At 44.7% G+C, this 27,658-nt stretch overlaps 1 protein-coding gene across 1 annotated transcript in view; it reads left to right on the top strand.

Moving 5' to 3' along the window:
• Positions 1–27,658, top strand: part of ALDH22A1 (aldehyde dehydrogenase 22A1) — a 188,985-nt gene that overhangs the window by 51,936 nt on the left and 109,391 nt on the right. Inside the window, exons 5-8 of the mRNA XM_087389274.1 lie at positions 16,598–16,720; positions 17,530–17,683; positions 20,156–20,259; positions 20,551–20,629. Coding sequence (XP_087245400.1) covers positions 16,598–16,720; positions 17,530–17,683; positions 20,156–20,259; positions 20,551–20,629 — 460 coding nt within the window. The remainder of the gene's footprint in view (positions 1–16,597; positions 16,721–17,529; positions 17,684–20,155; positions 20,260–20,550; positions 20,630–27,658) is intronic.

Here is a 27,658-nt window from a genome sequence, read left to right as displayed (position 1 = left end):
AAATATGGTTGAGATGCTGAACCTCCATTGTGCGTGCCCTGGTCCATCTTTGCGTTTTTCCATCCCGTCGTGTCATCCCATTGACCCACTTGGCCTCATGTCATCTATCTCCTACTCCTTAACTCTGTTATCTCTAGGGGTAGACTCAAAAATCTGTAACATGTCGTCGATCTAGCTTGATCGGACGTGTCACTGTCTCCTCCTGCTCTCTGATGCAGCGCAGTAGTCTCTCTATGTTGTCGCATCTCCATTAAATAGAGACCAATGCAGATGTGGTCCTAGAAGTGAATCAATCTAGAGAGGCCCAAACCCATATCCCTCCTAAAATAAACAATGGTACCGTCCTTGGATCTCATAATATATAGGGCAAGTACAGAGGAAGTGCTCCTTTGTCTCCACCTCCTCCAAGGTGCATAGTTTGCAGATCCATTTCTCTCTGGGTGTACTGGTGGCTCTCCCCGCCTCAATCCTCAATTGATGGGATGAGACCTGCATGTTTTAGATGACGATTCTCAAGGCATGTGAGACTCGTCTATCCTCCGAGTACTGGGGCTTGAAAATTGGTCCCCTCCCAGAGTCCGCAAAGTGCGGAGCTGGAGTATTCCAACCATATGATACAATTGATCTCATCTTGTGTGTGTATGTGTGTGTGTGTGTGTGTGTGTGTGTGTGTGTGTATATATATATATATATATATAGATAGAGAGAGAGAGAGAGAGAGAGAGAGAGAGAGAGAGAGATCAATGTTCATGGGAGACCTCGCGGGTCTATGGGACAAAGTGCACAGAAAAGCGAACTCATACAAGCCTCAGTGGGCTGAAGCAAAGGGTTCGCTAGGACCCTTGCTGAGTACTAGTGAGTACTAGTCTATGCTAATAGAATCATAATCATAATCATAATCATATCAATCAATCTATCCAGGCGTGGGACGAAATCGAAGCCTGGTACAGTGATGGCTCTCTGGTGGGCTGCAAAAATGTCTCGTATCTGCGTTTGTCGAGCTGTCTCGCACTGCGGTGGGGGGCGCGGTCTCCTCACTCTCTGGACTCTCTGGGCTATGTCTAGAGTGACCCCTCGTCTCTGTCGGTCTACCCTGAGGAAAGCTGTGATAGGTCGGACTTGAATAGAGTGTACTCTGGGGGCTCTCTGTCGCACATGTGGCCTCTGTGCCCCTCTCTCGGTGGTACTGTGCCGGCTGCTCATCGAGACTGCTCTCATATCGGCTAGCTCCTCTTCCTCCACTCCACTGTGTCCGAGGGCTGACTCAAATGTATAGAAGTCTGTGACGTGCCAATGTGCCCGATCACCCTCTATGTCCTGTAGTGGTCTGACCATCCCTTGCTGCTCTCTGATCTGTCGTAGAAGCGCCTCCCTGTGTCGCCGCATCTCCCTCAAATAAAGCCCGATACAGACCTGTCATGGAAATGGATCAGTCGTGACAAAGGACCGAAGCCCCTCTAGATAGAGACAATGGTAGCGTCCCCGAATCTTGTAGTAGGCTAGGCAAACACAAAGAAAATGCTACTCTGTCTCAACCGTCCCCAACGTACATAGCGTGCAGACCCGCTGCTCTCTAGGTATACCTGTTGCTCTCCTTGCCTCAATCCTCAGCTGATGGGATGAAACCCGCATTTGACCAATGGCAATCCTCAGTGCATGAGATACTCCTCTATCCTCAAGATACTGGGGTCTGATAATGAATCCCTCCTCTGATACTCTCAGGAAGTGGTCGCGATAAAACTGGGTGTTGGTGGGAAGCTCGTGGTCCCCCCCCCCCCAAGTCCGGGATGTGTGAAGTTGGAGAAGGTCTAACTGTATGATACACTTGATCTCATCTCGCGGGATCGACTTAGGAGGTGCATGCTGTACTGAAAGGGGGGAAGCCTATCCATCTGGATACCGTGCCTGGCAAGCCATGTAGATATGCGTGCATACCATGTGTCTGCTCCGCTCTCTGCGAGTTGTTTGGATGACTCTAGGGCCAACCTTTGAAGTCTCCAATGGGGTAAGTCCCAGACTCTGTAGATGGAAGTCACTGTCTGAAAGATGGCATCAACCTAGAGAAGTGTCATGGTGAACTTTGCCTATACTATCTCATGTGGAACTGAGGGTTTACATCAGATCATCCTAGATCCCATTGTCACCTGTAGCCGCTCGAAGCTCCTCCAGTCTATCCTCGGAAGATCGCACCCCCAAAAGGGTGCTGCATACATGCCAGTCAGCCGCACTAGTGTGTCGAAAAGCCAGCCCTTCGTCAGTGGATCTTGGAAATGTGCCTGGAAACACTGCCGCTCTAGTCTAGCCAAAGCACTACGCCCTCGTGTGAGTCGTGCGTGGGCTGCATGTTTCATCGTGAAGATGGGTCCTATGAAGACTGCTCCCAAATATGTGTATGACTGCACTATCTCCACTGGTTCACCACGATAGGAGTGTGCCCCTCTGTAGTGACATCATGGGCATATGATGACGTGTGTGGAGGGAAATAGCATGCTGCAATGAAGATCGGTTGGGCATCTAGTAGCTGCACTCGTATCCACATGTGACGTACATGTTCCTCTCTGCGTACTACAGATATGAGTGGTCTCAAGTGTGTTTTGAAAAGGACAGCTATACCTCCAGAGCCTCGTACTCCACTATCTCTCCTCATTTCTCTCCTATGAACAGACTCCCAAATGTACCGTGTCACCGTGGGCAGCCCTCTCTGTGGGCTCTCATGTGTCTCAGTGTAGAAGATGATGTCTCTGCCTGTGTATGTCTCCTAGAAGCCACCTGGGTCGGACCAAAGGGTACCATTACAGTTCCATACAGCCATACTCAGCTTGTTTTGTGCACTTCCCTCCTGACTCTGACAGCATCATAGTTCCCCCTCTTCCTTCTCGCATTCTCCCTTATCACCTCTATCAGCTCTTTCTCGAATAATCACTTTGCCATCTCTGTAGGCAGCCCATATTCCTGCTTCCCTTGCTGCCATTACCCGTGTCATGCCTTCCCTTCTATGCTCCTGTTGTAGAAGGTTGAGGTCATCATCCAAGTAGATTTTGGTCCCCTTCAGGGATGCTCGCATGCTCATGAGGTTGGACCTATCGATTGCAGTTCGGAGTTTCAGCACTAATGGTCTTGTTGGTATCTCCGTCTTCCCTACCCTCCAAGCTGCCTCACATGTAAGGTTGACTCCCAGCTTGGCAAATAGGGCTTGAGCATCTGCCATTGGGGTATCTCCCACTGTGAAACCTCTAACTAGGACATTCATTGCTTTACTGGCCCGTCTTTTCTCTTCCTCTAGTGTCTCAGAAATGAACTCTTTTTTGGGAGCTGCTGATCTCTTTTTAACAACTTCTGTCCATTCAAGCATCACTTCTTTCCCCTTGTTGAGCTGTTGTGCGAACTCAGCATGCTTACCATTCATGGTAGTCTGCATGGCCTCCATCGCTTTCTTAAGAGCTGCATTTTGTGCTTTGAGCTCATCCATAACTTTGCTGCCTCCTTTTGATGTTATTTGCTTTCCCTTCATTTGTTGTAGCTTAGCCCCCAATGTGTGTACTTGGTCTGCTCATTTTCACATTCTCCTCTCTCCTTCTCCCATTCTTCTTTCTTGGTCTTCTCCTTCCTCCATTCTTCTTGTATCTTCCCACCTTGTTTCCGAATCTCAGCCAGTGTTTTGCTGACATGCGCTTTCTCAGCCACCAATAGGGCTACATATGTGGCCTTCAAGCTGTCTATTTTTTCTATCAGCACGAGGCAGATTTTGTTGAGGCATGTGAGTACATCTGTGGTACCTTTATGTGCTGTCCCTACTGACATGGCTGCCATAGCTGTGTCCAATGTAGGGAGGGAGGAGAGGGAGGGGCTAGCTGCATAGAAGTTGTAGGGAGGGAGGAGAGGGAGGCGCGTGGAAGGAGGGAGAGGCTGTTGCGATGAGGGAGGAGGGGGGGGGGTTGCGTTGAGGAGGGGGAGTTGTGTGGAGAGGGAGAGAGTTCGTGCGTAGAGAGGCTATGAGGGCACAAGGAGAGGAGCTGACGAGGGAGAGGAGTGGGAGAGGAGCTGATGATGGAGAGGAGCTAAAGATGGAGATGAGAGAGGATGCACAGAAAAGCTGAAGGAGGGAGAGCTGGCTGACCAGGTGGGCTGGTGAGGATAGTTCGTAGAGACTGAAGCAAGAGTTAGAAGCCAAGAGGACTCTAGAGATTCTGTCGGGATGGAGAGGCTGGTTGAAGAGAGGGCCTAGAAGGAAGTAGAGGCCCAAGGAGGAGATGATAGAAGGCCCAAGGATGGCTAGAGCCGGAGCAAGAGATGCGGTAGAGGAGAAGAGAGCAAAGACAAGTTAGAACCCAGGCATCTGAGACCAGAAGCCATGGTCAATTGGCGAGACCGCACAGTGGAGGATGCAAATCCAAAAGTCGAGAGAGAGAGAGGGAGGGAGGGAGATCATTAAAGTCTACTAAATACCGATGGGTCTACGAGACTGATAGAAAACCTGATACAATGAGCAAAAGGGTGGAGCTACTAAGCGAGCGTCCTAACCCATGCTAGAGAAAACTGTGTAGACATAGTTAATGATCTCATCATACATGTCACCCTAGCCATCAAAATCTCTGGCATCATCATCCCCATGGAAGGTGCAGTCTGATCAAATGTCAAGATACAACCAATGTCGGACTAGGCATGTAGGCAAGAAGTCCGTGATAGACCGCTGTCTGCTATTTGGATGAGTGGTGTGTCGTGCCCTCTTGGCAGCTATCCGACACTTGATGAGCGCCACAGTAACCCTGGTCGGCTGTACTTAGGTCTAAAAATGGAAGAAATGTCGATGAGTGTGATCTGTGTGTTTGTCCTCTGTTGTGTGTGCCGCATGTCGTTCTCGGGGTCTGTGCCCCTTGTGTTATCTATGGCCACCATGGGAGCAACATGTTCCGACTGGAAGAACTTTGTGATCATTCTCTAAGATGGACTAGGTAAGGCCCCCCATGCCTGTCTTGGTGATCTGATGAGACGCTCTCTATGTCGGACCACCTAGCGGCCAGACATCTCTGATCAGGGTATGAGAGGAGTCTTGAGAGGCCCTCGAATCCGTCTTTGAAAAGACAGTGGTATCGTCCACCGATTTCATAATAGACTGGGCAACAGAAGACGAAGTGCTCCTCTGATTCCACCTCTTGCCGATCACATAATGTGCAGATACGACTCTCTGTGGGGTCCCATGTGCTTGCCCACTCTCGATACGGAGTCAGTGCGGTGACATACAGAACTGTCCAATGGCAATCTTGAGTGAGTGTGGTAGGTGAATCTAGGTGTACCCTGGTGGTTAATGAAACCCTCCTCAGAAAAGTGCGGGCAGTGGTCCTGATAGAAACTGAGCTTCACAGGAAGCTCTATCTGTGCCAACCATGTCCTGAATGTGTGTAATTGTAAGAGATCCTCCGGGATGATCGGGTTGAACGTGTTGCCCCGAAACGGGGCATCAATGCTGTAAAAGGGTGGCAACCTGTCTATACGGAAACCCAGTCTCTCAAACCATCTACATGTGTGCATGTACTAGCATCTCTGATCACCCTGAGCTGCTTCACCCTGACCTGCTAATGCCATACAAGATGCTAATGCCAACCAAGGTCTCTTCGGTCGCCCCTCGCACAAAACTTCATTACTAGGTTCTACTCTGAATGGGCACCAATCACATTCTTTTCCAATGGTAACTTGCATAGATCCAAAGAGATGATGTTCAATGTTGAGTGTACTCCGAATTTATTGCACCATGCCATTCTTTACATTGGATAGCTTCTTTAAATGGCTGAAGGCTGTTGTCTTTCCCATAAAGCCAAGTTTGGGGATTCAAAGATTGAGAGATGAATTATTCGACAATGGGCCATGGAGTAGACTATTTAAACCCCAAATTGTCTTTCAAAGAATGTCCATGGAGGTTCTTGATGTGGGGTGGACGAGTGTCCATGAGGTTAATATTCTTATTAGTGATACCTAAGGGGTTATGCGAAAATTTTGTATCATGAGGGTCATGGTGGCCTAATGGGAACCACGAATGCCAAGTGGCATCAGTTTTAGAAGGCTTAAGGAGGCACATGACAAGTTCAAGACCCTCATTCTGTCAACTAGTATACATGAGGCATGGAGCCTTTGGGTCTGGGGTTGTGACCAAGCTGAACATGTTGTCAATATGGCTGGATGGAGACCTTTCTGGCACAATCTATGAGCTCACAGCCACACATGGATCCACATGGCAGCCACGCATGTGGCCAAATCACCGTATGAGACGTGTCAGCACCAGGTGCATCTTCATTTGGTTGAAATAATTGCCTTTTGGTATTATCCATATAACAAATATCTTCAGCGGGGGTCGATTGCACTGAGTATTACTCTCTTGCACCTTCACTAACATACATGCAAGTGCATGTGATTCAGTCTTAGGCTTCTGCTCTAATGAGATAGTCCTACAGGCTTGTGAGAGAGTAGTTTAGCTTGTTTGCGACATGCTGTGGCAGATCGATGATGAACACCGAGACACTCTCCAATTCCAGTCAAGACGACGATGATGTGTCCGCACTATAATCGCCCATTACACCATTTGCCATGCAAGCCACGATGCAATACCCTCATCAGTTGAGTTTTACTGCTGTAGGATGCATATGCTGTGGAAACGCATTGGGATTAGGAGGCAAGAGGACAGTGATAGGCTAAAAAATGTAGAAGGCTTTTGTGCACTGCATGTATATAGGGGGTAGACACTTAGATGTGCATAGCTAGTGTAGCTGGGGGCTTTTGGATTTGGTGGGTGCTCTTTTGCAAGTAATTATGGATTGATGTAAATATTCCAAGTTATGAAAATATGTTTTGCAGGGACTCCTATGGGAGATGATGAGTCGCGGTGTGGGTGTACCAGGTTTCTAAGAGCGTCATGGTATCCAATGTGACATGGTGTTGGTTTTGGGATGACATGTGGCTATCATTGTTATCCGTTGTCATGTGTGGTCATATGTGGGCATTCATGCATTAATTCTACGTGAAAATTGTGTGTAATCTGATTACGTGGCTGGAAATCTGGAAATGAAGTGTGACGTGCCTGTTGCATGCATGGTGGCTATGTGACTTTGTTCTCCATGCTTTTGGATGGCGAGTTGGCGATGGCACGTGAGATTGCATGTGTTGGAGAATGCTAGAGACCAGCAGACACACGGAACTGCCTTGTGCTGACCACTATTGCCTTTCTGCTTCACGTGTGTGTTGAGAGTGTCTGGCCATGTGAGCTTTTGCATGGCTTCGTTGCAGTCGTGGCCTCGTTGAGGGTTGTGTCATCAGCCAAGAGGGATGGGTCGATTGAGATCTTGGGATTTCAGGCTGGTTTTCTAGAGGATCATAGTGACTGTGAGAGAGCGTGTGGATGCGCTATCAGACTGAAGAGCTGTTTTTCGGTGGATTTTTTGTGAGATGGAAAGTGTCTATTGCCTTGTGTGATTGCGTTCCAGTCGAGTTGTGTTCTCGAGAGATTTGCTTCGTTGTCTACGTGCTCTGGAAACTGAGATTGATATATATAGCTGGGATATGACTATGTTGTACTTAGGACTTAGTACTGCCATTTTGCATTTTTTGCATTCTGCATTGGTGTGGATGCTCGTTTAGTAGCTCCACTACCACAGCTCATTGTATCAGGTTTTTCATAGTCTCATAGACCCATTGGTCTTCCGAAGACTTTAATAAACTTTCTTTCTATCTACATGAGCGCCACACTGTGTTACTGATTCCATTGGTTTCAGTTCGAAGTTATAGTTGGAAATTGAGAAAATAGTTGGGAAGAAGATGAAGGTTGCCCTCCAAGTCGGTGGGCTTGTCTGTGTGAATATTGAATGAAAGCAGACTGTTTGAGTGAAGAAGTTTGGTCAGACTAGAGCCATGCTATGATTGCGGCTTGAGGCAGTCCGGCCATTCCCCTCTTTTTTGCCTATCAACAGGACCGCATTGCCCATGCAGAGAACTGAACTGTCTGAGTCACCCTAGCACATGCAATAGACATTGTCGTCAAGCTCACCAACTTGAAGTCCTTCCTAACTGCAAGAAGGGGTTAGATCTCACTATTCTAGGGATTGGGCCTAAGTTCAAAATGCATCTAGCTGAAAGGCAAACGGTAGCCACATTCAACAAGATGACATTGCGGGTTTTTAAGAGTCTTATTGGTTTGTACGTTTTTGTGTTTTGGAAGTCATCCTAATATTCTCCAAATTAGTACAGAGAAGTTTAGTTTGTTTCCGAAGGAGGTTCACTACCTCGGGTACATCATCAGTCCCTTCAGTGTTAGGTTGGACCTTGTAAAGCTCAAGGATATCATCAAGTGGGACATGCCTACAAACGCCTTGGAAGTTCAATGTTAATGGATTTTGCCAGAACATATCTAGGACTTGGCAAAGATAGCTGCTCTCATCACTGACCTATTTATTCAAGGAGGAATGATCAAGAAGCAACTCATTAGCTTTACTGATGTATTGAAGAAAGCAGCTAACTCAGCCCCATCCTTCGATTTGCCATAGCTGGTTCAACCTTTTGCTGTACGAATTGATACTAATGACTATGAATAAATCCTTCTTGTTATTAATACTATTAAGACTCGATAGTATCTCTTATTTGGACGAGTTAATAGTCGAAACCAATCATCAGGCCTTGACATGGTTATTGACAATCTTAGTGGTTGGGTTGACAAAATTGATGGAGCTAAAGGGGCTATGATTGATATGTCGTGAAACAAGGAACATGGTTGTTGATGCTGTCAACAAACAAAAGGCTGCAATGTTTACTTTAGCTCGTTCAGATCCGGATTAGCCATTCGAGCGGATTAGCATGAACTTTCGTGAAACAAGGAACATGGTTGTTGATGCTCTCAACAAACAAAAGGGTATGATGTCTGTTGTTTAATAGTCCGTGCTCTAGATATGAAAATGACATCTAGGAGCGATGTGCACCAATATGTTCTTAATTGTCAAGTGTGCCAAAGTGAACATGGCTCAAGGGAAGCCGCAAGGTTTACTTTAGCTCCTTCAGATTTCGGATTAGCCATTTGAGTGGATTAGCATGAACTTTGTCATGAAGTTGCCTCCATTCCACGTCATGAAAATGTAGCCATGAAGTGTCAGGTGCCCAAGGAGTGGGTGATGCATACTGTATTCCATGTGTCTAAGAGTTCATGCTTTCATTAGATTCGTACCACCTACTAGCTCCACCTTCTTTCTTCCTTACCTTTCGCTTTGGGCCTTCTTTGCAAGTTTCTGTCCCTTTCTTCTTCGCCCACCATCAGCTCTAACCTGAGGCATTTCTCCCCTCCTGGGCGAGCCCTTGGCTGGCTCTTGTTGTTGCAAGGAACCTTGAGGCCAACCTCAAGGCCTCATCTCTGGCCACCGCATTTTAGAAGCCTCTAGGTCTATTTTTGCAGCTCTGGTTGGGAGCTTCTTTGCCTCCCGTTGTATGCAGCCATTCTTGGGCTCTTTTCTTCATCCATCCTTCTCAAGGGAACGGCTTCCTAGGGGCAAGGTCTCTCATTGGGCTTGTGAACCCCTCTTTTCTTCTCTCTTCTTTCTTTCTTCCTTGCTTGGCTTCTTTTCCTTTTCTCTGCTTTCCTCGTGCGGGCCCCCTTCTCTGTTTTCTTTTCTTCTTGCCTCCTTTTTCCACACCCACTTCTCTTGCACTACTAGCAGGTGTTGATGTTGTTGTTTTGACTTTGTGGAAGGCTTTTCAGACGGTGAAGACTTAGTTTAGCTAGAGGATCTCTAATGGCAGCATCCTTGACACCCACTGCCATCAAGATAGCCCTCTCATTTAAGAACAAACAATAGGTTTAGCAAACAATACAAGATCTATGGGACAAGCTGTTTTGGAGGCATTGACACCTAATGCCAACCAAACGCCAAGTTGGGGATTGGACATAGAGAAATCTAGCACAGGAGGTCACAATTTACGTGAGGGTCCTCCTAATGTAGCTTGTTTCGCCAGTGGTCACGCGGCACTTGTTGAGCAAAGCCGCGTATTTGGGTTTCCTTTCGGTTTTCTTTATCCGTTGATACCATGGTTTCATTGCGGATGACATGGAATCTAGCGACAATGTGCCCAAGTTCTCGATCACTCTTCTTTTTCTAGGTCTCCCAAAGGAGTATAGACCCATCCTCCAGTTCTTTCGAGAGTGTTTCGATAAAATACTTTGAGGGCCTAGTGTTAGTAGCTTCGGTACTCTCAAATGATTGTGGAGAACTCATATTTCCTTCCTAAGCAAGTGTGGTTGGAGACTCTGAGGGGGGTTGCCTTTTGAGGGCTTATGTCTATCTAGTCTAGGCTACCTAGTCACTGCTTGCATTGCAGGCAGATGGGCCATGTGGTCAAGGCCTCTCTCCATTTCGTTGATTGACCCTCTATTCGGTCTCAAATTTTCTATAAATTGGTCTCCCACAAGGGAGGAAGATTATTGTCCTGTATGTCCTAGATGAGCTTGGGATCCTCACCAGCTACAAGCCTCTCCATAGTCTCAAACCCTAGATAGGAAACCCCCTATTGGGAATGGTATTGAATGGGAGGGAGACGAAAGGGGCAGTATGCGTAAAATAATGCAAAATAGACAACATGCTGGCGACATAGCAAGATGTTTAGACTATGTCATAGAACGATCGCAACAACTCCATTGTAGGAGGTGTCAAAGTAATCTTATGCCAAAGTGGATGATAATGCATTCCAAGGCCAAATTTGGCAGTGGCCAAAGGAAAAGTAAGGGAAAATCCAGCATCATCAACAACATCTTGAACCAAACGAATCTCCTTGAGACTCAAAAAATACGAACGTCGAGGCTCCTGCAAAGCCAAAGGAAGGGCGAACACTCTAGACCAATGTATACTTTAAGCTCTGAAAGAGTTGCCTTGCAAGGAATCACTGCCATGCTAATCCAAGTGGGAAAGGATATGTTTCCAATCCATTAACAAATGGGAAACCAAAGGATAGCCATGAATTTTGCTTGTCGTAGAACCAAAAAGAAACTCCCATTGGGAAAGTTGCCAATGACCAAAAGCTAGAGATTCAACATGCAAGAGTAAATGACGAATCATGGTAGCCCATGGTTGAGAATCTTGCAAAAACTGCAACATGAGTTTCCCCTTATGGGCAAGAATGTGCAGATGGACATTGAGAACATTAAGACCTCCATGCATCTTTGGAGAACAAGCTCATTCTAGCCTCCTCCCCTTCTTCTCGGTCAGATTCTTTGCCCCAAGATCCCCTTTGGTTTTAGTGGTCATTATGTCCCCCCCTGGCCCACCAACCCAAAGTTGAGCTCCACCCGTCCCTCCCCCCATGTCCTCCGTAGAGCGCTGGTCCCTTGGTTTATCAAGGCATTGTTTTTCCAACGGACCCCTTGTTGCGTTGGTCCTTCTGTTGATCAAGAAAATCCTCCCTAGTCTTGGGATTCACCCCTTTCTCTTCTTCATCAGGCTTTGATCTAGCTTCTAAGCCGCATAAAATAGCACTTCCTCGAGAGTTCTAGCGCATGGGTCCTTGGAACTACACCGAGGGTTTGAGGAGTACCCTCTTGCCCTTCAGCTTTCAATGATGATTTTGCAACCCATGAAAGGGGGCACCATAGGGGCTATAGGAAGCCCTACCCACTTGTTTCGGTGCTTTAATTTTGTAGCATGGTCAAGGAGCATTGGATTGTGGTCCTCTTTGCTCTTTTGATGAAGGACTTGTGATGTAGATGCTTAATGATTAGTAGGGGTAGTAGCTCGTGAGCTGCGGATAGCACATGGCCATAAGGCTACCCTTTAGGTGACTTTCCCCACAGATAGACCTAGACTTGGATGTTTAACGGCAATGATCCATTTGAATGTGAGCAAGAAGCTCCTCACTGTTACTCATTGGCCTGGAAGGTGCACGACTTTCATGACCGTGTGAGACGTCAATCGTAACGCTTGATCCCGCACCAAGAGTTATAGGGGGCTACGGCTTGTGGCTATCCTCATGTTGTATGATCATATGCTTTTCTTGTTAGACATTCGTAATTGTGGGTGTCTTCTTCCATGGTCTTCGGCTTGTGCCTTGGCAATAGACATGTTTGATTGGAAGAGCTAATTGGGAAAGGAGCAATCTGGATGGGGTTGAGGGTGGGGCCCATCTTAGGGTAGGAATTCTGAATATCCATGCTCTAGCTTGTAGGCATCAATGCGGGTCTGCTTGGTGCTAGTGTACTAGTAGCTTACTTGACATTGACTCTTGGGTGGTTGGACGTGAGTTCAACAACTTGGAGTTTGTTGGGGACGCTAGGTGGGTCTCTTTCTCAAAGATCCTCCCAAAAGAGCGTGGCACTTGGGACCAGTCCATCTTTTCCACTAGAGGTCGGGACTTGTGGAGGGAATCAAACTTTTGTGAACTTCAGGGCAGTCTCATATATTCCTTTGGCTTGAGGCCTTGAAGGCCCTACGATGCAGAAATTCTTGAGAGAGGATGGCCTGTTTTTTAGTCTTTTTCAAGTAGTATTAAGACTTGATCAGTGCCATCTCTGCATGGACTTAGAATTGACCTTTTACTCCAATCAAATGCCTCCATCCCTCTCTCATGTGTGGATGTACTTGATCCCCAAAAGGGGGGGGGGGGCATAGGACAAATATACATTAGGAAAGACTGATCACCTTATTGGACACAACCTACAAGATCCTAATTAAGGTATTGGGCAAGTGGGGGGGCATAGGACAAATAAACATTAGTGGAGACCGATCACCTTACTGGACACAGCCTACAAGAACTTAGCTAAGGTCTTGGGCTTGCAGCTAGGTCCACATCTCCGTGATATCTTTGATGACATGTGGATTGGTTTTGTTCAGGAGAGTACCATCTTGGACAATATTTTCACTTGCAAGACGAGCCAGAGTCTCTTGCGATCCCTCTGTTGGATTTCGACAAGGCTTATGAGATAGTGGATTGAGTTTTCCGAGAGGGCACTATGTTGCAACTAGGCCAATAGAAATCAGTGGTGGAAAAATGTAACTACGGAGGAGAGAAAAGTGCCAATTGTTGTCATTGATGTGATTGGGTTGAGGGAAATGGGAATATGGATGAGTGGGCATTTGGTGGGAACTGAATGCAGCACCAATAGAAGGGGCGACATATAATATAACAGATGACGAGGATCCGTGAAAACATCAAAGCAAATAACGTGGCATTGTCTTTGAAAGAGGTGACATTGATAAGATGTGTCATATTGCTTAGGTCTTCCAAAAGCACCTTGTGCAACCTGTGATGTCAAGTCCATGTGTTGTTGAGGCGTTGATGAAAGCACAAGCCTAAGAGTGCACCAATGATCAGAGTGCGTGAGGTAGCATATGAAGTAGGTCTGTGGTGATGTAAGCAAATCCCACGAGGAAGTAAGCCTCAATCCAGATGGGTGTAGTGTGGATGATCAACCTGGACGAAAATGAGTTTGAATGACTAACGTGTTGACCATGATCAGCCTGAATGATGAATTTGTTGATGATGTTCATTGTCATTATGATCAGCAATGCAACTAGGAATGTATTGCATGTGTAGCTAAGGGTGTGTTTCTGTGTGCAATTATGCAATGGATTAATCGGCTGATGAGGCTGTTGCAGAGAGAGATCTCAGACACGCATAAAGTTGAATGATAAAGCTGTCAAATGCATTTTAATTGGGTATAGCTCCGAGAGCAAGGGCTACAAGCTCTACTAGCCTCGCACAGGCAAGGCTTTTGTCAATTGGGATGTTGTGTTTGATGAATCTTCCTCTATGCCTTTGCTGGATTGTCAAAAAAATTGTTGACAAAGGTGTCAACATTGAAGTTTTGCCAATGCATAACCTTTAGGCTGCATGCAAGACCCTAGGCTGACATCCAATGACGTGCAAGTTGGAGGGCTGTATGGGGCACGAAAGAGATGCAGCTACACTTGAAAAGGTGCATCTTTTTGCGAAAAGGTGCAGATTTTGCATTGAATAGGAAAAACCCATGGCGTCATCAAGTGATGGATCATGGAGAGGCTGTGTATACGTGCCATCTTTCTATTTCCTCTTTGTGTCATTTCTCTTTTGAAGCCTTCAATGCAGGTTGGAGGTGGAGAGCATTCCGTATAGGTTGGAGCAAAATTTTGCTTTGATACCATTTAAGGAATCCTAATTAATCTGTTATTATTAATTGCAATGAAAGTATCATAGGAGCGTGAAGGGAGTAAGTGAACAACAGAGTAACGTAGATTCGCAAGAAGAAATTGTATGCTTTATTCATGAATGGCCTCTCTTTAGGTACATAGTGAGGGGGTGCAATTGAAGAGACACATGCACCAAGAGGTGTGTACCCCTTGTGAAGGTGTGTGACCTTTGGAAAATGGCATACATGAATGTGTCTCTCAGGAAAGAGTTTAAAGGTGGCTGTCGCTTGTGAAGGGTTATGCCGCATGGGTTGTCCTTAACCCCTATTCTTGGTTTATTAGGCCGAATCCTTTACGATCTTCTTTCCTAGAATCTTCCTTACATATGCTAGGTACATGTTGCCCACGCGAGGGCCGCACCAAAATCCTGCACATTCCGCAGTCTGATCGTACTGCTCTGATACCACTGTTGGCTCTGCAGAGAGAGAGCCATGTGGCATTTTACAAGATTCCTATGCATACTCTTAAACATAGTCATTTTAGCTGAATGTGATGAGCCATGTTGGGGCTACTGGCAATTTACAAGGTCCCTATACATAGTCTTAAGCATAGTAAATCAGGGAACATGTTTCAGTGGCTTTGAACCCTGAAATGTTTCACTGAAACACCCACCAAGCTCAGGGAATTCAGCTGCATGTTTGGATCAGGCCTGTTAAAGCTCTACAAGCTGCCGTTTTCTGCTCTTTTTGGCTGCCTCTGCTCCCAATACTTTCCACCTTTCCAAATTCCTGTCTTGATTAAGATTCCCTCCACGATAGTTTCTCCAGTCACTTGTCCGTGGAAAATCTGCTTGCTGTCTTCTCTCTTTGCTTGGGAAGGAGTCTCAGCCTGCTACTAGTTCTGCCCCCTTTCAAACATGTATGTTCGAAATTGAGGATGCTTAGTTAATAGCTGTCCTGTCAAAGTCTCAAACATTCAGGTTTTCAAATTGTTTCAACTATCAAGTTTAAAGTTTTGAACATTGCTCAAAACGTTTCAATGCTTATTTAATATCAGTAATGTCCATTGAAACCATCTCCCCAGCCTCCAATTGCCATTAATAATTAAATAAAGACGTCAAAAAAATAAAATAAATTACCTCAGTGACATTTCAATGACGGACGTTTCAGGAAGCCTTAAATGTTTATGAAGCACTAAAAATTGTTTCAGTGAAACTTTTGGTGGTGACAATGGTCCCGAAGAGCACCGTGGGGATGCCTTTAGGTGGGCTAATGAAGGTAACTACAGATCTTACTTCCATGTTTCAGAGGCCCATTTCACCTTGAGTGCATTGCAAAAGGGGATGCTCGGGAATGATGTTTTCTGCTCCTCTAAAACACAAATGGAGTCACAAATATTCCACATAAGGTAGGTGGCACACCAAACCATTGAGATAGAGAGGATGATGGTGCAAGGACTGTTCTATGTGCCTAGTACCAAGTTCTGGGAAGTTTCACATGTCAGGGGTGGCTAGGTGGTGGAGGATACAAATGGGCTCATATTGGCCCTTTCAGGTGTACTGAAGGGGGCAACTGCAGGTTTTCCTTCCATCTTTGCAACTGTAACCCAAGCTATTGGTAATATGTCCCTTTTTTGTAATGTTGAATGCAAGACTGGTCACTGGTTTGAGATTTTTGCAGTGTACTTCCAGTTGCATTTTTTTTTCAAAAGGTCCGCCTAAGGGTCATCATTCCTTAAAGCAGGTTATAATCGTACTCTCTCTTCATGTGACAGTTGCAGATTTAAGGGCCGCAAAGTCGTTTTGCTGCCAAATCAGGTTTAAAAGCCTTTGTGCTTCTAGGAGAATTGTAACCATGAAATGTGTAATTACATATGTTGTGTTTGATTTAGGTGATAGCAAGTGTGGATGGGGATTTAGGTGAGATGGTGTCAAGCCAGTGTCACATGGAAGCATATTCCTGCTAGGGAAGTATATTTGTTGTTCCATTTAATGGCAAATGCTGGAAAAAGTTGTCAACTTGGAAGACGGCATCTATTGTGTTAATGATTGTAAGGCAAGGAACACTTTGGTTTGTTGCACTTGAAATTTTCTTTAGTGGGCCTTTTTTGAGGGGAAATCATCTATTCTTGATTACACATTTCTGTTCTTAAAAACCTTTCATATGAATTGTAATGTTTTTGCTATGCTTATGCAAAGCCTGCATTTATCACTGTTATTTTTGTGGTTTATGCCCCAATTTTAGGAATCTCAGTTTTGACCCCTCTGAATACTCACAGTTTCATATGGTGTTTCATGACTTGCAAATAGACTTCAAAGCGCACAATCTGTGGAGTGTGCTAGAATTCAGGAAGTTGGTTGGTCAAAGATCCTGGGGAGATTGCTGAAGTGAATCATGCTTGCATGTATGATATCTCTTGGTTTTGGGAAATATATGTCCCCGTCCATTGATATATATTGCTATTTGTTGGAAATGCAGGGTCTCATCTAGAGATTCAGGGAAGACAATGGTTGATGCAGTACTTGGTGAAATAATGACCACTTGTGAGAAGATCACATGGTTGTTGGATGAGGGAGAGCGGTGGTTAAAACCTGAGTACAGGTATTGAGCACGAAGTATTATGCAATTTCCATTTATTCAAAAAATATAATTTCTCCTCTTTCCAGTAACAGTCAAGATATATATGTTGTCTCAATCAAGAAAATTGCAAGCCTGAATTTAGTTTGAACAGAGCTGTGAAATCTTGGAAGAGAGGTGATGGAAGAACAATGCAATCAAAATTTCATAACTGGGTTCTCTGTGGCTAGTAACAGAAGACTTTGATGGGGGCTTTCATAAGGCACTGCCAAGCTTTAGGGATAACTTTCATTGAATTTCAGTCACTCTTGTTCCAATGTACGAGAGACATGAGAGGCAAAATGTCATAGTTTATTCATGTTATCTTTTTCAATAAACAACAAATGTATGGACCTAGACTCAGTTTTGGACTTGGGGACTGTTAGCTCTGACAAGCTTACATGTATAAGTTGGAGAATTTTTTAGAACCGGGCCGATTATGTATTCTCTGAGCCTAAGAGAGCCCCCCATCAAAGCCCTCTCAAATCAGTCTTCACTGTTAGTTATGAATATTAGAGAAGCTTTCATCTGATTTCAATCGTTTTTTCCCAATATTGGAGTGGGTTGAGTCTGCTTTACCATTGCCGATTATGTATTCTCTGAGCCTAAGAGAGCCCCCCATCAAAGCCCTCTCAAATCAGTCTTCACTATTAGTTTTGAAGATTAGAGAAGCTTTCATCTGATTTCAATCGTTTTTTCCTAATATTGGAGTGGGTTGAGTCTGCTTTACCATTCAATTTGAAAGCTTATAAATGAACAAAAATGTTTGGGTTTTCTCCTGATGGTCTATGTAGGTCTACTGGTCGAGCTATGCTGCATAAAACTGCAAGGGTTGAATACCATCCATTGGGTGTCATTGGTGCTATCGTTCCCTGGAACTATCCGTTCCACAACATCTTCAACCCTATGCTTGCTGCTGTCTTTGCAGGAAATGCTGTTGTCATAAAGGTAACCTGCAAACCTAACTCGGTACAGAAAATTCTCATTGATACCTTTTGCTAATGCACGCAGGATCCACTGTTAACTAATATTTGTTTGCTGTATTATTCTTTGTGGAGACATCGAGATGGACTACTGGATCAGTGTACTAGTCACTGTTAGATTCGGTTTAAATGTCTGGAATGGCTGGTTATCTGCACCTCTACCAAACCATATTTTGTATACATTTTTTGATTTTTCAATGCTATTTTTGCATTGCTGATGTTTCAAGCATATATCTGGACAGGTACCTGTAATATTGGCAGAGTCTGCCACTCAGTATTTTGATTTTTCTGGTTTTCGTGCTTGCTGTTTTGAACCAGAAAACGAGGATGTTTGCTGTGTGTTCAAGAGGGGGGTCTGTCACGGGGATGTAAATTTCTAAATTTTAGGAATTTACGGTGATTGACCTGGCCTCAAACTGATTAAAATCATAATGGACACTTCCGTGCAATCAATTCCATGGGCCAAGGCAAAGGGTCTGAAGGTTAGAGAGGAGTAAAAATTCCTTTAGCTAGAAATAGCTCCAGGGGCCTCGTTTGGCAAGCTGGCTTGTGGGACAAGGCAAAAAGTCGAAATTTGCTCTGAGGCTTGTTTTTGGACCACAAAAGAACAGGAAGAGACAAGTCACAGGCTGGGTAATTGTTCCATGGCTATTCTATCACATTGCCTTGATGATTTTCGACTACTAGGGCAGTCTGTGGGCTGCCAAAAGCTCAAAAACGAATTTCGTTCGTTTTTGTGCTATGAGCCTCCATATTAGTTTGTTTTTGCTGCATGCTGGGTGTTCATGCCTTCCTAGAGGCCCAAATTCGATTCACACTTCTTCCAGGAACAGTCGTCTATCAAAATCGTACTTTTTCGAGCAGTTTGGAGCTTCCAGGCAACTTGATTTGCTTCTAGGTGAGAGGATTTACTGATTCGCACTTGCCAGAGGGTTTCCAGGGCTGCTAGACCTGATTTCGTTGTTCCAGATCCACTCCAGGGTCACCAAACAGGCTTCCGGGGTGCCAGATTGGTACAAGGTCCATTTCGCCTACTAGGTTTGGACCGCTAGGGGCCGAAGGGTACTAGAAGGAAATCATTTTTCACTGTTTTCACCTCTTCTAGGGTTGCTCCTGCTGATTTCGGCTGCTAGAGTGATTGAAAACTCAGATTCGCCTTTTTGCTTGTTGCTGTTTCAGGATTCCCAAGGCCTTCATATTAGTCGATTGTTTCCCAGAAGCTCTTCTACTCCCTCAGAATCTTCAGATTCTTTTGCCTTGTTGCATCTAGCCTTTCTGTGTGCCAGGAACAGCTAGGGCTGGTTGTTTTGTTGGTCTTTGTCCTGCCAAGACTCCCTTGAAGGATATCCGAGCTAGCAGGCTAGACTTGGCTGATTTCTCTCCTGCCTGGTCTCCCTTGAAGGGTATCAGAGTTGCCAGGTTAGAATTATCAGCCAGAATCAGAACAAAGGCTGCCATGGGATATTGCAGTGGGCTCCAATGCCTTTTTGAGACTGGAACTGTTTGCATAGCAGGACGGAAGTGCCTGTGAACTGATTATTCAGTTGGTTGCTTTGGTTGGATGCACGAGAGTGTTTTTACTGTATTTTTGATGCTATCTGAATAAAAGATGAAGAATTACCGAAAGGGGTGCTCTAAGTGTAGGGCCAATCTCGTGTCTGGTGCAGGACGAGGGCAATCTAGCTCTTGGGTGTTGTGTTCTAAATTATTTTGATTTGCTGTGGGAATTTCTAAATGCTGGAAATTAAGTATTTGTTGGTTATTATTTGCTCACTGCCCTTTGGAGTTTCCGAAGGCTGGTTTCACAAACGTACATGGGACGGAGGATACAGATTCAATAAGTCCTTACTTCCTCATGATGCACCATGCTTTACAATAACACTGGAGCATGACAATTGCATTTGGGCGGTGGAGGCATAGTGCTTTGTGCAAAACGAGATGCATTGAGCCATTGCACTATGGCACTTGAAAGTCTAATTGAAGGACCATAGTTGTTTCAGATAGGATAAGTTTGGAGAGGGCTGTGTCTCAAAGTAGAAATTGCACTCTTCAAACGATTCTGGTGTGGTGCAGATGTTTGGGAGATATTAGGAAGGATGTGCCTTCGACCCTTCAGTTTGAGGAAATGAGGAAGGGAGGGGTAGTTTGTATGTAACTATATGGTCCTTTTCTTCTGGATAACACTGTACACATACATATATTTGGTGTCGTATGTTGGCTTTCTGTTATTTGCAATTTTATCTGTTTCGTCTGATTTTGTAAGCTTGATTTGGTTGCAAATAGTGGGAATGAGATTGCAATAAACAGACAACTTTACTGCAATTTTATTCCTGTTTGCAACATTATCAAGCGTTGCAAATAATAAAAACTAACAAAAATAAACAAACAATTCTTTGAACTTGCACATGCTGAAGATATAACTGCTCTCGTTTGAAAGGTTTCAGAGCATGCTAGTTGGTCCGGGGTCTTCTACTCACAGATCATCCAAGCAGCGCTTCAGACTATAGGTGCCCCTGCCGATCTTGTGCATGTAATAACTGGGTAAAGCCTTATCTTCTTCTCTTCTGCAATTTCAATCAGATGGCAGTTTGTAGCTTCTATCGGCAAGCCCTTAACAGATTGCTGCTCTGTCTTTTTTTTAAACCTCCTAATGGCTGCTTTTTTCTGTATACAATCATGTATTTTTAGCTGCCATTTTGGGGCATGTCACTCTGGATTAATGGAATGACAATTGTTCTCTTCTAGTTTGCTATCTAGAACTGTTTCAAAGCTCTTAAGCATAGAGTGTTTGTACTATGCTTCACCATGGTGTTTTGTGCAATTTCTTGCCAGCTATGCAGAAACTGGTGAAGCCCTTGTCTCCTTTGTTGATAAGGTCATTTTTGTTGGATCTACAACAGTGGGGAAGATGGTATGTATATGTTGTCTTTGAAGCTCTCATTCTCTTTTTCCACAACGATTGTATATATGCTCTACTTTTTCTTGGTTGGGTGATTGAGGGCAAGGGAAACATATAACTTAGAGCATAAGCTCAAAGAGGCAGTGCCTTGAAAAACACTTCCGATACGGTTTCTGAGGAAGGTGATGATATTCTCTTCTAGAAGTGCTAGTGATTATGATGCAAGGGCCATCAACTACTAATTAATACAAGAGCTTACTCCTTTTCTTTAGACATAGTTGAAGATGCGCTGACCTTGTTTATTTATTCCTTTTCTTATGTGTGCAACAAGGTTGATAGAGTCTCGTTACAACAAACTCTAATCATGAACATAGAATTATGGTTTTCAATCTTATGAGTGACTATCGTGAGATTGAAACTGCACTATGTTGTGTTTTTAGAGGATGAGTTTGGGAATGTTCCTAGATTCATCTAGGTATATGCTTCTGCCGTATTAGCGGACATGCAAATTTCACCTTGTGAAGTTTTCGTTCAAGTTGCGGCCTGCTGGTATTGCGATAATTCTATCTATCTTAAATGGTGCGTTGCCCTATCAGCTAGATTTAGATGCTCATTTGGGAAGACTAAAATGAAATTGTTTAGACTTCACAAGCAGTTGTAGCTTGAATGAAGAGATTTTGACTACTTTTTGATTAGCCTTCTCCTTTAGTGCTAGTCTTCATTATGGCTGAGTTTGCCCTTTACCTCCGGAGTGTCGACAGAAACTCAATACAAAGACTTTGTATAAATGGATGCTCAAGTATGTGTGGGTGTGTGGATTTGTATGTGTGAGAGCATATTTTTATACTATGGTCTACACCCACTGTTGGGCGCTGATGACGTCAGTGGGGATGTCATAGTAGCTAGTCCCTGCTATGCGTGATGGACTTTATGGTTTTCAATCTTATGAGTGACTATCGTGAGATTGAAACTGCACTATGTTGTGTTTTTAGAGGATGAGTTTGGGAATGTTCCCGGATTCATCTAGGTATATGAACATAGAATTAAGTAACGGGCTTCGATATGAAATATCCAAGTCTGTCATGAATCTTTGTGATGGATATGCTCTTTTTTCAATGCGGATGTAGACTGTCATAGTCAAGTTTACAAGGTCTTTGTATCTTTGAACAACTTCCACCATCTACTTCGACCCAGAGGTAGAGGGTAATGCTCACAAGGCCTTTTGCTGCATCCTAAATCTCAGTCCACTATATTGGGCATGGGACTGCGTAATTGTGACATATGGTAACCAACATGACCACCTTTTCTTTTTGAAAAGCATCTAATGCCAAATACATGTAGATTGTGGAAATGCTTCTCTTTCTTCGGCATTAGTGGTGCTGAGGTTGGTAACTTCTTTCTTTGATGTCTTGATGAACTAAATGCATATTCTATGGAATCGTGCTGAGGTTGATAACTTCTTTCTCTGATGTCTTGATGAACTAAATGCATATTCTATGGAATCGTAAAAAACACATCTCAAGTTGATATTGTAGGCCACATTGTTGGATGGTTTGGTATAGTGGTATGTGTCCATTTAAGCTTCAAATACGTGAGAACAGACAATTTGGGATGTGACACATCCAAGTTTCATGGAGATACACATACACGCAAGAGAGAGAGAGATTTGATAATGTATGTACAAGAATTAAATGGCCTATGAGACCAAAATTTGAAATACATCATGTACTTGGTCGGCGGACCAAAGAATGAAGAGAAGAGACTTGGTCTGAGGATTCTAGAAGTGAGAGTGAAGGCAATGCTGCTAAAGCCTAGCAAGCGCGGTGCTTAGACAGGCCTGCATGGCCCAGTCTCATCATGAAGATCGGGCAAGAGAAAAGAGCTCCCAAATATGTGTACGATGCGACGACTCCCAAATATGTGTACAATGCGACGAGCCGACGACCTCCACTTGTAATCCATCAAGAGTGAATTGCTCTATGTGCATGATTGCTTTGGATGTGTTGAAGATCATAACCTTGGTTTTACCAAGATTTCAAAACTTGTCTCTCGTACAGAGTATGCTGCTAAAGAGAGCGTAAGACCACAAAGTTTGCATAGAGGAAAATTTAAATGATGTAGGGAGAGAAAGAAAGAAAGAAAGTTTATTAAAAGTCTTGGAAGACCAAAGGGTCTATGAGACTAAAAGAATCTGATACAATGAGCAAAGGGGTAGAGCCATTAAGCAAGCATCGATGCCCATGATGAATACGAAAAGAAACCTATAATCATTATCATAATGGCACTAATACATAGAGAGAAAACCCTTCGAACTTAGAGGATGGGAGCATCAGCCTCGAGAAAGGGGCGTGGTTGTGTGAGGCTGCTATGGTGGCTTAAAACCTGTGATGGAGCGCTCACGGCTGTTGACGTGTGTGGTCCACTGTGGTCTCTTGGCTATGGCCCATGTGGCGAACAAGCACCGCTGTCACTCCTGTGGGTCGTGCCTCTTGTCTAGTGAGCATGAAGGGAAAGTCCCCTAATATGATATGTACCTGACTCTGCTTGCGAGTCTGTAGCATCTCTGGCTCAGGTCCTCGCATCCACTGTCTTTGTGAGTCTTTCTAGTTAGCGTTGTCTAGCTGAGAAAACCTAGTGATCATGCTCTGAGAGGACTCTGGTTGTATACCTTGATCTCGCCTATGTGCTCGGAGCAACCGCTACCTGTGTCGGACAGCCTCATAGATGAAGGTTGCCAAGTATATATGATCTCTCTCTCTCTCTCTCTCTCTCTCTCTCTCTCTCTCTCCCCGCCCCCCCTCCCCCTCCCTCTCTCCCCGCCCCACCCTGCAGTTGCGTCATGTTCTGCTGCTGCTGTTGATCGTGCCGAGAGTTGCTGCGCCATCAAAGCCCCCTCCTGTGAGCTACTGCACCATCAAGGCCCCCTCTCGTGAGCTGCATCAACTCGCCACAAACTCCCTGGGCTGCTGCCTCACTGCGTGGCCAGCGTGTAGCCTTCCCCCGCCCCCCTTACACACACCGTAGGGCTGATGTAATCCCCTGCGCCCCCTCTACCCCGTTGGGATTGTGACCTCAATTAGACACCGTGGGGCTGTTGTCAGCCCCCGTGCTCCCTTCCAGCCTCATCACGGGTCTTTGCGACCCCCAAAAGAGAGACGGGGAGCTCTCCTAGCCCCCGCCTACCTCAACGTAGGCCAAGGGGCTACCCCCATGGACATTCCCTCTCACTAACATATGACATAGATAGCTTTCCATGGAGAGAATTTCGTGTATCTAAGTAAGGATGGCTTCATCCATACCCGTGGATTCACCTTCCCTATGTAGTACGGACGGCTAAGGACCTCATTGCAGAGATAGAGACAAGATGCAAGATTGCAGCCACCCGACATACGGATTTAAGGATCTATACGCTTGTGACACATGAGGTGGAGACCAAGAAGCATGTCTTGATGCGATGCCCTAGATACTACGAGATTAGGGAGGTATCATTGCATTTTCACGTGTTGATACACAAACACGAGAAGAGTCATTAACTACTCAGAATAGAGATGCTTTGTACTTGTTGTACATTTTTATGACATGAGTACCTAGTAGTGCCCAAATTTGTATATTAATCAATAGGATTAATTGAGAGAAGAACACTAATCCAGACGGCTGTGAAATGGGAGTCATATTGAGTGAGATAGGAAGGAAAATGGGTTATGTTAGGTTATAGGTCATTTCCTAGGGGTAAAAAGGGGATTATAATAATTAAATTGTAGGGAGAAGGGTTAGGGAGAAGGGTCAAAGAATCTTAGAAATTCTAATAGCTAAGGTGTAGGGTCTTAGGGAGAATCGAAAAGGCACATCTAATGATGTGTGATTACTCGTCTGGTCACACCCCATCTTTCATCTTTTCCATGAAGAGAGCACCTAGCATACATCCTAGGCACATAGCAAGTTCAGCCTAGAGTAGGAGATGAGTAGGATAGGGAAAGAAATGCCCGGTGTAGAGATCACGGGGGCGCTTACTGTAGCGGGAAGGCTATAGGGGGGCTTGGCAAAAAGCCATAGAGTCATAGGTTTCCGATAAAGCGAGCAACAATTAAGGAATTGAGGAGAGCCAGAGGATCTGGTTTATTACAATGGGTATCAAAGCGGTAATGAACCTAGGACAGTAGAGACTATTGATTAGGGAGAGCGAAGCAGAAGACAAGTGGAATTGGTAGCGTAGGGGAAATAGGGGGGGACTGCACGTCGACGTGTTTGATGCGTGGAAGAATGGTGTGAAGATTTGATGGCACATCGTTTCAATCAGCAGTCCTTGAGTGTCGGGTTTGGAACTGCACGTTGCTCTCTTGAAGATTCCTCAGAATCTGGGATCGCTGATGCTTTTGGTGGCAGTCGCTGGTTGCTCAGGACCAGAGTCACATTATCTGTACAGATGTCTCAATTATGCGGTCCAGAAGAGCCATTTCAGTATTTTGGGTCTATGGTGGGAGTGTAGACGAACCCAATGAAAGTTTTGAGCACTTCATTGGGGATGTCGTCTATTATGATGGTGCCAATCTATGTAGTGATGGTGCCAGTCTGTGCTTCCTTCATGGGGCAATAGAACATCGCTTTGATCTCCAAACAACAATTGATTGGGATAACCGATGTCTGGCAGACGATTGATGGACGAATGAACACATGTGGCAGATGGGTTGATTGAGCAGACGCGAGATTTGGCTGAAGGACTTGCTTTCATGTAGAAGCCTATGATGGATTCAAGGTTCTTGCAACCGCATTACGATGCAACATGTTTGATTCAGCATATCAAGTGCAAATTGAATTGTCTGCTCCAAATCAAAATTGTCTACTGCAAATCGCATAGTCATCTGCAAGAGAAAGGGAGCACCTCCAAAACGGAGAATCTGGTTGCGCTCTAATGGAAGGAGCTCTCTCATTTGAATTTTGGCAATGCATTTACTTCTAATGGCATCGGGGGAGGGGATGGATAGGAATAAGAATAAAGGCCATTGGAATACTCTTATTGAACAATTTGTTGGCAGAAATATCTCTACAAAAGGATCCCAAGAAGACTAAAATAGTCAAAGAGTGGCCTACATGCTACTATAGACCTACTATAGCCTTTGAGAGCCGAAGGCTTTAAAGTGCTGAAGTAAAAGTACAACATTTATGAAAAGAAGTTATTGGTTGTTTTGCATGTATATCTCCAATCTATGGGGACAACATACACTTGAGTATTAATTTGGGAAGGAGGATATAGTTTGCAACATTTAGTACAAGCAGGTATAGGAAAATGCTCCTAGAAAGTTGATACTTGTGTTATGCCTAAATGTTACTTTTAGAGGTAACACTTCATAGAGTAGAAATGAGAAAGAGAAAAAGCTAGCAAAAAGAAAATATTATTTATAGCAGCGCTGTCAAGCAAGAGGGTACGTTGGAAAGTACCAAGAGTAATTGAGGCTTAAATTAAGCAAAAGGGTATTTCGGAAAGTACCAAGAGTAATTGAGGGTTTGATGGTATCCAAGAGTTATTGAGGGTTTCCACATTTGGAGGCCATGGTACCAGCAAATAGTGTTATATTGGGCAATTTACTTGGATCCTTTAAGGAGGTTGCCAATTGTATCTTTACAAGTGCAATGGGAAAATACATTGTAAGGCATCGAGGATTGGACTTACCACCCAATCATCAATCTATTTCAGCTTGGTAAACTGAAACCGAGGGCAATGTATTATTCAATGAAATATATCAAGAGGCATGCTATTATAGAAGAGTAGTTCCAAACTGGCCACTTGGGACTAGACCATTTGTTTATTATAGAAGAGTAGTTTCAAGCTGGTCACGTAGAGCTAGACCATTTGTTTATTTTAGAAGAGTAGTTTCAAGCTTGTCAATTGGAGCTAGACCATTTGTTTATTTTGTAGGAGAAGTTCAATGAGGTACACAAAAAGAAAGGCATTACGGACAACATAGGTCATTTCCTAGGGGTAAAAAGGGGATTATAATAATTAAAGTGTAGGGAGAAGGGTCAAGGAACCTTAGAAATTATAGTCCCTAAGGTCTAAGGGTCCACCTAGGTCTTAGGGAGAATTGGAAATGCACATCTAATGAAGTGTGACCACTCATGTAGTCACACACCATCTTCATCTTTCCATGAAGAGAGCTCCTAGGATACGTCCTAGGCATGTAGCAAGCTCAGCCTAGAGTAGGAGATGACTAGGATAGGGAAAGCAATACCTGGTGTAGAGGTCACGGGGGTGCTTACTGCAGCATGAAGGCTGTAGGAGGGCCTAGCAAGGTTTCCAACAAAGCGAGCAGCAATGAAGAAATTGAGGAGAGCCAAAGGATCTGGTTTATTAGAGTACACTAGTATGCTGACTTAGGTCTAGACTCATGCGAACCACCTTGAGACACAGCTTCAGAATGATAGCAGATCACTAACTTCTTCATTGGAGAAGAAGTGGTTGAGAGACATCAGGACCTAGACCCAGACTTTTAGGCATGCAAGTCAACAAGAGATGGACGTGGCTTGGGAGAGCTCATCAACTTCTTCATAGGAGAAAAAGTGGTTGAGATGTCAGGACAGAAACCTTGACTTTCAGGCATGCCAAGTGAACAAGAATTGGACAGGGGCCCATGAGCATCTGAAAGCTTTACCACACCACAAACTCATCTCCCGGAACAAAATGTAGGAAGAAGGATGAATCGCAGCAAGAAGAATGAAACGCATGTGACAGGACAGGGGCCGACTTCCTTCTTCGCCTACAGCACGACTCTGGGCAGGCGAGTTCTCGGGAGGATGCAGAGCCGCCCCCCCACCCAGCGACCCAGCTGGTACGCACAGGGTATTTCCAGGTTCTTTTTGCAGGCATTCTGGAAGGCCTTGTGGGAGAGCTGGCGGCCGCGGAAGATCTCATACTTCCTGTGGCTTCTTGCCCACAAAGGTCTTCCAGTGGGGAGCTGGTTGAGGCAGATAGGCCAGGACGGATGCTGCCAGATTTGCCATGCGGATGAGGAGTCACCAAAACATTGCCTGTGGAGCTGCACTCGG

The sequence above is a fragment of the Dipteris shenzhenensis genome, chromosome 18, assembly GCF_047967505.1.
Source record: "Dipteris shenzhenensis isolate YYH24624 ecotype China chromosome 18, Dip_SZ_1.0, whole genome shotgun sequence".
Taxonomy (NCBI): domain Eukaryota; kingdom Viridiplantae; phylum Streptophyta; class Polypodiopsida; order Gleicheniales; family Dipteridaceae; genus Dipteris; species Dipteris shenzhenensis.
The sequence above is the reverse complement of the archived record's forward strand: the minus strand, read 5'-3'. Positions and strand labels throughout refer to the sequence as shown.